We start from the raw sequence: 12,460 nt of genomic DNA on the forward strand, positions 1-12,460 counted from the left end.
CAGCTACGAACCAACTGAGCACCAGCCATGTACCATGCAAAGTGAAGTTGTTAAGGTCAACTTTTAGAGCCAGATGGGCTGTTAGAGACCTCCTGTTCCAAATCCTCCGTTTTACAGATTAGGAAAATGAGACCCATCCGTTCATAATTGAGACCTAAGTGACTTGTCCAAGGTAACATCAATAGTGGCAAGACTGTAACAGGCAGCCTGCAAACCCCTGTATTTACAGTGCTCTTTTCAAAATAATAGCAACTAATTTTTTAAGCCCTTATTATGTGCCAAGCATATAGCTGTTGTATACAATGCATATTCTCTCTCCTAAATCTTAAAACCCTCATTTTACAAGCAAGGAAACTGAGGCTTAGGGAGGTTTTCTAATTTGTTCAGGGTACCCAGATCTGTCCATTTCCTGACACCATGATAAGACCTCACAATACCACATTATGGCCTGTATTCTAGAAGCATATGGAAAGACAGTAAGATCTACAAGGGATGGACCAGACAAAAGGGCTCAAACTATGAGTAAACACAGTTCACGGGTCATGAATCTCAATCTCTGTTGATACTTAAACATGATTTAGTAAAGGCTCAGAGATAATAACGGTGGAAAGGATACAGAGTAACCTAAATACAGAACTGATTCATCTTCAACTTGTGTCCCCTGTAGAGCCAACTACTTACCCAGTTCCTATCTCCTCCACATGGCAAAGGCAGGCCATCTTTTCCCTACCACTTTAAATAGTTTACTGTTTTTACCAGTCATAATCCAAGTATCTTGCATAAAGAGGGTGTTTGTTTATTGTCCTATTGGATGAAGAAATTCGGTGTTCTCATAGGCCCATGGGTGGGGGCAACATAATGATGCACATACCGCTTTAAATGGGTTTATATTTTCTTTAATTCCACACCCAGAAAAGAAAGATCCTAGGAGAGATAAGAGTTCCTGCCTGTACATGACCCAACCTGTAAGTTTCTACTTCATCTGAAGACCTATTTGTGCCCCAGTGACTGACACTGCGAATGTCTACCCCATGGGGGGACCCTATCCCTACTCTGAGGAGCAGGAGTGAATCACTTGGGTCAGGGGGGAGCAATTCTGTGATCAACAAGTTCTGAGTTTCATGCTTTCTCCCGGAGCCCAGTGAGGCATCAGCTTCCCTTGACCTTGGACTGAGAGTGAGGATGAATTATTTGTCAAGGAAAATTAGAGTGCTTTTTGAAAAAATCAGCCAGAGGATGTATGAATAGATGCCAAAAAACTAGATGTCCTCTATAGGAAGACTGATAAAATGAAAGTAACACTTTAAAAATATTGGTGTGCCTACCTACAAACATGCCTATCCTACTTCCCCCCAACCTCTCAGTATTCTTTTCTCCTCTAACATTTTGTTTTGATGAGTTTCAGACTCGTACAATAAACACCCATATTCCCTTCATCGAGACTGACCAATTGTTAACATTTTGCCACATTTGCTTTATCTCTCTTTTATAAACCAGTGAAAAGTTGCAGACATTATTACACTTCACTCCAAAATATTTCTACTCAAATGTGTCTCCGAAAAATAAGGACATTCTCCTATATCATTATTAAATTATCATTCCCATAATATTTAATATTGATTTCATATCTAACATACATTCCATATTCAAATTATCCTAAATGTTTCCAAAATGTCCTTTATAGATTTAAAAAAATTTTAGATCAAGAATACAAACAAGATGACACACTGGTTGTCCTTCATCTTTAGCCTCCTTTAACTCAGAATAATTCCCCCAAATTCATAGTATTGGCATATTTGAAGAGCCCAGACCAATTGATTGTAGAATGTCTCATGTTCTGGATTTCTTTGTTTCTTTATTGGATTCGATGAGGTTGTGTATTTCCCAATATATCGCATCAGGAAGCACATGATGTCATTGTTTCATTATGGCAGATGTTAATGTGTTGAAGTAGTAGTTACCACAGTTCTTGATTAAGGTAGCATTTGCAAGATCTCTTAATTGGAACGTACCTTTTCCATTTGTAATTAAGAAGTAATGTGCTGGGCGCCTGGGTGGCTCAGTCGTTAAGCGTCTGCCTTCGGCTCAGGTCATGATCCCAGGGTCCTGGGATCGAGCCCCGCATCGAGCCCCGCATCGGGCTCCCTGCTCAGCGGGAAGCCTGCTTCTCCCTCTCCCACTCCCGCTGCTTGTGTTCCTTCTCTCGCTATGTCTCTCTCTGTCAAATAAATAAAATCTTTAAAAAAAAAAAGAAGTAATGTGCTGGTGACACTTTGAGACCATCCGTATACATATCCTGCTTCCCAACACATCACTAGTGGTCTTAATATTGATTCATTAACTTTACCTGAACTATTATTTTGTAGATTGCAAAACGGTGAATTTCTAATTATATTATTCCTTCTACATATATCAGGTAATTCTCTTAATTTCAATGCATTATAATTCATTACTGTCATTGTTTCATTAGTCCTTTTGATGCTCAGATTATCGCAAAGGTGGCCGATGGGACTCCTTCAAACTGCTCCTGTGTCTTTTTGACATTTCCTTTTCAGTTTTTAAGCGCATCCTTACTTTTCTGGCATAAGATGTACCAGCATCACCTCATTTTTTTCCTTCCCCAGAATGGAAAAAGCCATTTCTCCAAGGAGTCCAGGATCCTCTTAGCGGGGAACAGAATTTTAGAACTAAGTTCTCAGGAACTAGGGTTGAGATCATGGTTCACCACCTCCAACTAGCTCTCTTAGCAGATTAATCACACCCACTTGCTAAACCGAATGCTTGTTGGAGGTTTTTTTGTTTGTTTTCTTTTGTTGTTGGAGGTTTTTAAAAGACAGATTTTCATTTGATCTTGTCTTACCTCATAGCAAGATTGCTCTTTGTAAACACCCTTTCAGTATTAAGATGCTCTGAGGTTTCAAAACACTGAGATTGTCAATCTAAGCTAGAAGGATTTTACTCAATTATATGCAGATCTAACTTCATGCTCACATGATCAATGTTCTCTCAGTTTAATGTTCTAGATAACTGGTTGGCAGATGGTAAGTGGGCAGTGATATGGTTTTGTAATTGGACTATGAAGGATGACACACGAGAAAACAATTAGAGGGAACATATTTACCAAAGGTTAATTGTCATTTTTTTCCAGGTGCATTTAAATTTAGCCATAGGAAGAAAAGGTACTTTAAAACAAGTACAGAACTTTTATTTTCTCTGATTAATGTTGAATCTGGAAATGTTTTTTCTTAAGCCCTTTTCTGTTTTAATTTAGACTCAAGGGCCTAGCAGGCAATTACCATAACCACGGAAAACTAAGCCCAAGTCATGACTACCTTATGTTTGTAGATTGCTTTAGAATTGACAGAGCGCTTTCCCAGAGTCATTGACTCATCACAACACACCTGTGAGGTGGGTGAGATTGCTCTGTCACTAGACAGAGTTGCCAAGCCCGAGTTTCAAAGGGGTGGAATGAGGACAAGAGTCAAGGATTAGCTCCTTAGTGGGGGGCAGGGTATGACACACCATCAGATCCAAGAGTCAATTTGGGAGATCCTGGGGGATAGTTTACTGTTTTTACCAGTCATAATCCAAGTATCTTGCATAAAGAGGGTGTTCGGTATCGTCCTATTGGATGAAGAAATTCGGTGTTCTCATAGGCCCGTGGGTGGGGGCAACATAATGATGCACATGTGGTATCACTTGGACTTCTCAAATATAAGGTGTTAGAGAGTTGCATTCAGCAAATGCAAGAGGTCATTCACTACGCCATTCCCAATGGTCTTTTTTAGGAACTGTGGCTGGGTCAACCAGCCACCTCTAACTCCGAGTCCTGGTCTCAGTGAAATCCCCTACAACTAGAATTTTAACTTTGCAGTCAAGTTATGGCAGGGTTTGGAAGGTCCAGCTTTCATGATTCCTTTTAACTGAGGGTACCAAGCCAAATTTCCTGATGCTTTTGAACAGTATCATGTGAGACCCCACTATGTAACTTGTTTTTAGGACAAACGAACTAGAAAACTGTTTCTCAGGGGTTTCTGAAAAACAACTTGTCTTCGAAGCCAAGCCCTGGGTGTGGTTCCTTCCCTGTTTTCTGGTCTCCCTGGGAGATTTCAAGAGCTAGAAGGGAGGCTCATCCCGCAGGCCTCTTCTATGGTATCACCAGAACTGCAAGAACATGCAGGTCGTTATGAAGGCTACATGCCTCGTTTATTTTCTCTATTGTCAGGAAGAGGCAAAATAGCACGGGGCCCTTCTTTCTCTTAGAGGATGCCTGCCAAGGGCCTGTCTGCCGGGTGTGCTTTCCTTGAATGGCCTTGTTTTTCCAGACGCCTGGGTGGCTCAGTTGGTTAAGCGTCTGCAGCCACTCAGGTCATGATCCCAGGGTCCTGGGATCCAGTCCTGCATAGGGCTCCCTGCTCCGCGGGGAGTCTGCTTCTCCCTCTGCCCCTCCCCCGCTTGTGCTCCCTCTCTCTCTCTCTCTCTCTCTCTCTCTCCCCCTCCCACTCTCTCTGACAAATAAATAAATAAAATCTTGAATGTGCTTGTTTTGCACAGCCCAAGGTGGTGGCTTCCTCCCCACAGTTCAGTGACCCTCACCTGTACGTGTGGAATGTGACAGGCAACAGACTGCTGCGCCGAGTGGAAGGGGTGAGGCTGAAAACACGGCCCGCTCAATGCACGGACTTTGTCAGCATCAAGAGACAACTGGAGATGTTGGCAAGACTGAAAGTCACTCACTACAGGTTTGCTCTGGACTGGCCCTCAATCCTCCCCACCGGCAACCTGTCCGTGGTTAACCGACAAGCTCTGAGGTACTACAGGTGTGTGGTCAGTGAGGGGCTAAAGCTCAACATCTCCCCAATGGTCACCTTGTACTATCCGACCCACGCCCACCTGGGCCTCCCCACGCCCCTGCTGCACGGCGGGGGATGGCTGAACCCATCCACAGCCCAGGCCTTCCAGGACTACGCTGGGCTGTGCTTCCAGGAGCTGGGGGACCTGGTGAAGCTCTGGATCACCATCAATGAGCCCAACCGGCTGAGTGACATTTACAGCCACGCTGGTAACGACACCTACCGGGCAGCGCACAACCTGCTGATCGCCCACGCGCTGGTCTGGCGCCTCTACGACAGGCAGTTCAGGCCTGTGCAGCGCGGGGCCGTGTCGCTGTCTTTGCACTCGGATTGGGCCGAACCCGCCAACCCCTACGCCGACTCGCACTGGCAGGCGGCCGAGCGCTTCCTCCAGTTCGAAATCGCCTGGTTCGCAGAGCCCCTCTTCAAGACCGGGGACTACCCGTTGGCCATGAGGGAGTACATCGCGCTCAAGAACAGGCAGGGGCTGTCGCGCTCCACCCTGCCTCGGTTCACCGAGGAGGAGAGGAGGCTGGTCAAGGGCGCGGCCGACTTCTACGCGCTGAACCACTTCACCACCCGGTTCGTGATGCACGCGCGCCAGAACGGCAGCCGCTATGACGCCGACAGGGACGTCCAGTTCCTGCAGGACATCACCTGCCTGAGCTCCCCCAGCCGCCTGGCTGTCCTGCCTTGGGGGGAGCGCAAGGTGCTGAGGTGGATCCAGAAGAACTATGGAGACGTGGATGTTTACATCACGGCCAGTGGCATCGATGACCAGTCTCTGGAAAATGATGAACTCAGAAAATACTACTTAGAGAAATACATTCAGGAGGCTTTGAAAGGTGAGGTTCGGGCCGTATCACATAGTGTGAAATGACGTTACCAGCTCAGGTGAACGAAAGAATGAGGAGAGATGGTGCGTTAGTGACAGTGCCAGCTCATTAGGGAAAATTTGGCAAGTTTAGAAAAGTATTTTTAAAAAATCAAAAAAACACAAAACAAAAACAAATCACCTGAGGCCCAGGTGAGCTCCCCCAATTAAGCACTGTTGGTATTTTGGATTATTTACTCCCAGCATGTGTGCTAGACAGTTTTAGTACAAGTGAAAATTTTGTATCCAATTTTTTTCTAATATCACATTGTTAGTGTTCCACCTCACTAAAATTACCTTAATTTTTTTTAAAAGATTTTCTTTATTTGAGGGAGAGAGCGAGCATGAGCAGAGGGAGAGGCAAAGGGAAAGAGAAAAGGAGAAGCAGACTCCCCGCTGAGCGGGTGGGGGGGGGTGTGGGGCTCGATCTCAGGACCCTGGGATCATGACTGGAGCCGAAGGCAGATGCTTGACCGACTGAACCACCCAGGCGCCCCGCCTTAATATCATTTTAATGGTTGCTTAATATCCCATCATATAGACATATCTTTATGCATGTAAGCATTTCTCTATTTGACATGGGGTTTTTAATACTAAGAAGCAAGTACCTTTGGATATAAATCTTTGTCTTCATTTCTGATTATCTTCCTAAGGACTGCCCACTATGGAATTATTGGGTCATATGTTACAAACAGCGGTTTTCATCCCCCTCCCCAAGCAAGCTGTAATTTTTTAACACTTTTTAAAAATTCCTCTATTTTATCTATTTTGATGGAAGCAAACAACAGTGTTTGAGAGTATCTTACATAATCTTTGCAGTATTGCGTATCATTTTAAAAATATTTTTAAATGTTCATAATAGATTTGTTGAAGCAACAAAAAGATCCCTGAAATATACTTATTTACTAAGCACCTAATATAGGCAGAAACTGTTCCGGGCACTGTATCACCACTGAACAAAGTAAAAATTACTGTCCTCATGAAGCCTGTATTTTTGTGGGATGAGAGTCAACAAATAAGATATATAGCTCTATGGAGAAAAAACAGCAGAGAAGAGGGTAACCAGGAGTGGGTATAGGAGTAGTTACAATTCTAAGCCGTGGTTGGGGAAGTCTTCAAAGACCTGGAGGAGCAAGACAGCAAACCTGTGCAGTTATCTGTGAAATGTTCCAGATGAGAGAACAGCAATTGCAAAAAACCTAATGTGGGAGCATGCCTGGCCTGTTTGAGGTTCAGGAAGGAGGTAGAAGTGGTGGAAGCATGAGCAACGGGGGAAAGTAATCAGAGATGAGGTCAAGGAAATAGAAGCAGATCAGATAGGGCTTAGTAAGCCATTGTAAGAACTGTGGCTCTTACTCTGAAATCGGCAGGCAATGGAAGGTTTTAAACAGAAGGGGACATGACCTAACTCACACTTTAAAAGAATCACTCTGGCAGCTTTTTGAATACATTGTAAAGGAGCAAGAACAGAATCAGGGAGGGTTGGAGTAGTCTAAGAAATAATGGGGGACTGGATTAGGTTATTAAAAGTGGAGATGGTGAGAAGAGGCTAGGATTGGGATTTATTCTGAAGGTAAAGTCAACAGAATTGGATGGGGGTTGTGAGAGGGGAGTGAAGAAACAATCTGTCTTGGTTTGAGCAACTAAAGGGTGAGTGGCCATTTACCAGGTCGGAGGAGACTGGTGGAACAGATTTTTGGAGTTGTTTGGTGTTGCACAGGTTGTTTGAGATGTCTATTAGACATCCAATTAGAGATGTCAAATAGGCTAATTGGAGTCTCAGGTTCAGCAGAGAGGTCTAGGGCTGAGATACAAATTTCGAAGTTAAGAGCAAAAATGGTGGGACACCTGAGTGGCTCATTCGGTTAAGCATATGCCTTTGGCTCAGGACCCTCATGGGGCTCCTTGCTCGGCAGGAAACCTGCTTCTCTCCCTCTGCCTGCAGCTCCCCCTGCGTGTGCTCTGACAAAATCTCAAAAAAAAGGGGGGGGCAAGAATAATATTTAGAAACAATAAGGCTGGATGATATCACAAGGGAGCAAGCAGAGAGGGCTGAGCCCTGAAACACTTCAATATTCAGAGGTCAGAGAGATGAGAAACCAGTGAGAGTGAATAGGAGACAGTGCTGTAAAGATAACTAGAGGAGAGAATGCAATCAAGGGGAGCTTTTTTTGCTTAAGATATCAGAAGTTAGGGGCGCCTGGGTGGCTCAGTCTGTTAAGCGGCTACCTTCGGTTCAGGTCATGATCGCAGGGTCCTGGGATCGAGCCCCACATTGGGCCCCCTGCTCAGCAGGGAGCCTGCTTCTCCCTCTCCCTCTGCCTGCTGCTTCCCCTGCTTGTGCTGTCAATAAATAAAATCTTAAAAAAAAAGATATCAGAAGTTATAGCACGTTCATATGGAAATGACTCAATAGTGAGGGGAAATACATGAGAGAAGAGGAGAACAGATGGAGATGTCCTTGAGTAAACAAGAGAGAATAAACTTAGTGTATAGGTGAAGAGTCAGCCTCTTTCAGGAACATGGACAGGTCATCCATAGTAACAGAAGTATGGTAGTAGGTGGATAGAAGTGATGGTGGGAAATTGGAGAGTTCTCCTCTGAGTACTTGTTTTTAAGTGAAATAGGTAAGAAAGTCATCCCTTCAAAGCAAGGATGACAGTTTGAGGAGAGGTGTGTATCAGTCAAGTGACTAGGGGAAACCAAGTATGGTTATTGGGCAGCACCAAGAGCACATCTGAGGTCTGGAATCAGGCCAAATAGACAAGATTTTTCTGCTTGTGACCAAATGAACACAATGACAATAAGTCCTTTTACACTTTCGTGGCTCCAGTTCTTAAATTTGTTTTTAAGCCCTGCCCCCACCCCCAGGTGTTTTTGTATTATTTATGGATCAAAGTTTTACTTCAAAAATTTTTAAGCTTAATTACACATATTTTCACATTTTTATCAATTATAAAAAAATGTCAGAAAGCCCTTTAATGACAATTGCTACTTTGAGTTTAGCTTATTTGAACGGAAACTAAATTCTTACTCAGATATTTTGTAGTTCATTTGTGATTAATGTTCATTTCTGATATTTTTCAGCACACCTAATTGATAAAATCAAAATCAAAGGCTATTATGCATTCAAACTGACTGAAGAAAAATCTAAACCCAGATTTGGATTCTTCACATCTGAATTCAAAGCTAAATCCTCAGTTCAGCTTTACAACAAACTGATCAGCAACAGCGGCTTCCCTTCTGAGAACATGAGTCCTAGGTGCAGTCAGACTCAAAGAAACACAGAGTGCATGGTCTGCTTATTTCTTGTGCAAAAGAAACCATTGATATTCTTTGGTTGTTGCTTCTTCTCCACCCTGGTTCTACTTTTATCAATTACCATTTTTCATAAGCGAAAGAGAAGAAAAATTTGGAAAGCAAAGAACTTACAACACATACCATTAAAGTAAGGCCACACAAAGTTCTTAGTGAAACTGATCCTATTTCTGTCTGCATGATAGAAAGTCTAAAAAATCACTCCAGGTCCATATACTGGTAACTTATAGAAGACAATTTGAAATACTAGTGGTAACCAAGGTGATGACAATCAAGGTCTCTGCTGTGTAGTCCAAATGAATTTTCCATTAGGTATTCACATCACTGAATTCAGTTCTTGGATCTGAAGATAAAGGCTTTACCTAGACAGTAAACTATGAGTATTATCTGATACACTGCTTCAAGTTTAATGAACTGTTACCCATCATTCTTCTCTTTCTTCTATAAATACCAATAGCTACTTATAACAAATTACTTAGAAAAAAAGTGTAACTTTTGCTAGACTCCACAGCAGAAATTTAAAACTCTTAACACTGGATAGTGATTATTCTGTCACTTCTAACAAGATGCTTTTCCCCTTTAGAAAATACATAAGTAATGCTTGTTCATCATCAGCTCCAGCATAGACTCTTAAGCACATAGATCCTAGTTTTTCTCAATAGAAATAAAAACCATCACTTATAAAACATGGTATTTTGTGAGGTCCCTCCTTGTATCAGATCTGATTTAAAAACAGAACTCCATAACTCGACTCATGGAAAGATCACAGGACTGATTAAAAGAGCTAGACCCAACTGCCTGTGGAGACAGCAGTCACTCAGCCTCACAGTACAGCAAATTCCTCTTTAGACAAATTGACAGCATTCTTCCTCACTTGGATTGTGAGGCAACAAGGATCTTACATACTTAGGAAAGCTAAATATCCTAAAATGATGTAAAGTTTATTACCAAGTCATCAGAGGATCGTATTATTCCATAAGACTTGCTGTCTCCTGTGGAGCTCCACTGTTCTGACACCATGTATATACAGGGACCTCTCAAAAAGGTATAGAATGCAGCTCTATCTTGACCTTGCAACTGTGCCTCTTTGGATACAATTCAGACTGTTGATGGTCTGAAGGAGTTAAAACTTTTTCCACTGTGTCTTTTGAAGCTGGGATTCTTAAATCTGAACTAGGAGGTTGACTTTTTTGAACTCTTGTAAGATTCATTCAGTGTATTCTAAATTTTAGAGGAAAAAAACCTGAATGTAAACCCATTCATACCCATCTTTAGGTTAGTCAACATTTAAATAATCACCCATTTCACATAGTAGCTAATCACTGTCCACACTCTCCAAGAATTTACTGAGTCAAAGGAAAGGTTTTTTTTGTTCAAAAGACCTTGGTAGGAAACTACCCTAAATGAAGTCAATTGTAATTTGCTTTTCAGGTCTGTATGTCAGAAGCCAAAGTTTGTAGGTAATGGAGATTCTAATAGGAAGTTTCAAAGATACTGTAATGAGATAACATAATTGGTCAAGTAAATGCAAAAATGATGGGTAATCAGTTTGCTTTTTGGCTGGCCAAATTCAAACAGTAATTGTGGTTTTCTATTCTCTTTGCCCCCACTGTATCCACTCTCCCAGCTTTGGTGGTTTTTATATGCTTTTTATCTTTTCAAGTAAATTTTATTTCCTCTGAAAACTCACATAGTTGGCCTAAGGCTATCCACAATTACAACTGGTTGTTTTAATGTTAACTATGTGGGAAGACTCATTTAAAACCACCACTTGGCTGGGTTTTTGTTCTTTGTGCCGCATGGATTCACTGACCCCCAAGTTTCAGTGAATATTCTTATAGGAATTTTCAGTTGAACAACTTATTACCAACTTTTTAGCTTCTCTTTAATATCCAACATCTTGAAAAAGGGCTGCATATTCAGTCATAGGAGTAACGAAGATTTAGAATTAAGGTTTTGCTTTTCTGGTGTCTAAATATTACTTTGTGTTCTGATTAAAAAGTATCTTGTATTCAGTTTACCATTAACCTTCAATACTTTATGCCTTTATATTTAGGGCTGAAGTTAAAACTTGTGTCCTTTTTCAAATTTGTTACCCTGCCATAAACTCCCCCAAATAGTCAAGTTCCAAACCAATGCTTACAGTCCTAACACCTGGGAACTGTATGTTTTTAAGCCATCATCATGTAAGAATCCTTAGGTAAATAATATAAATCATGATCAATTATACTTACTCTTCAGGTTTATCCCAAACTCATTTTGAAAAAATTGTAAAATGTCATTTTAAACTGATAGCTTTTGACAGGATAATGTATTCAGAATTTAGGCCTGGGACTTGCTTGGGCTGGCAGCGGGGAACCTCTTAAAACTCTGGTTAACTTGTGTTCTATTTTGTGTGGTATTAGTTTGTATATTCAACGTAACAACCTTGTCTCTAACAAGTCTGGTACATATGAAAAATATTACAACATAACCATGGTGTTTAAAGATCCTCTGTAAAATTAGGTGGTCAGTACATTTTGACTAATTGTTGAATTCTCAATGTAATTTATTCCAAATAAACTGGGTTTATGCCGATTTATATTCACTAACAATCTGGTCATTTATAAGAACCATAAAATATGAACGGGTCTGGTTTGTGACTGGATTCTGCCCAATACTGCCTCTGTCCATCTTCCCAAGGTGTGGGCATCCTGGATAACTTTCTTTGGAGTATGTTTTCTCATTAGAAAATGTGGTATCTAAACTTCAGAGTTGGGAAAACATACAAGTACTTATCCATTGTAGACACAAAAGACATGGAATTCTTCCCAGGGGAAACTAGATTTTCCCTTACCACATCCAACTTAAGTGAAAATCACTCCTTAGCTACAACCAGCCTCTAAATGTTATCTTGTGAAGTCTCACCCATCACAACTCACTTTGCTCTGTGAGAAATTACACTTACTCCCACAGCTACCACTGCCTGTGCACTGACACTCGCAATTAGAACACCTTCATCCCTCTATAATATTGCCATTTGGAAATTTCTTCTCAACGCTTAGTATCAGTTTTGAAATCAATACCTTCCATAACATTTCTTTCCAGTCCCATTGGTATTACTGAGTATACTTTAATCTCCAACAATCTGGGTACCATTCCCTCAACAAATAGCTATATGCCAGGCATTACTGTTCCAGGTACTTGGAATAACCCAGTGAGAAAAGATCCATCCTCACAAAGGTTACATTCTAACAGGAAAAAAAAGCATACAATCAATACACAACAAAGTAAACTATATTACATTCTAAATGCTATGGACAAAAACAAGTGAAGCAGAGTTAAGGGTATGTATGCTAGGGTGGGGGTTAGGGGTGAACACCATTAATAGGCTGAAGGCAGGCTTCACTGAAAATGTTTGACAACAGACTTGGAA

At 41.6% G+C, this 12,460-nt stretch overlaps 1 protein-coding gene across 1 annotated transcript in view; it reads left to right on the plus strand.

The window, feature by feature from the left end:
* The window catches only part of KLB (klotho beta), a 36,291-nt gene extending 24,675 nt beyond the window's left edge, over window positions 1–11,616 (plus strand). The window contains exons 4-5 of the mRNA XM_027600351.1: window positions 4,555–5,698; window positions 8,815–11,616. Of these exons, the coding sequence (XP_027456152.1) occupies window positions 4,555–5,698; window positions 8,815–9,179 (1,509 nt within the window). The 3' untranslated portion in view covers window positions 9,180–11,616. The remainder of the gene's footprint in view (window positions 1–4,554; window positions 5,699–8,814) is intronic.
* Window positions 11,617–12,460: the final 844 nt, after the last annotated feature.

The sequence above is a fragment of the Zalophus californianus genome, chromosome 2 (assembly GCF_009762305.2).
Source record: "Zalophus californianus isolate mZalCal1 chromosome 2, mZalCal1.pri.v2, whole genome shotgun sequence".
In the NCBI taxonomy this organism is placed as follows: domain Eukaryota; kingdom Metazoa; phylum Chordata; class Mammalia; order Carnivora; family Otariidae; genus Zalophus; species Zalophus californianus.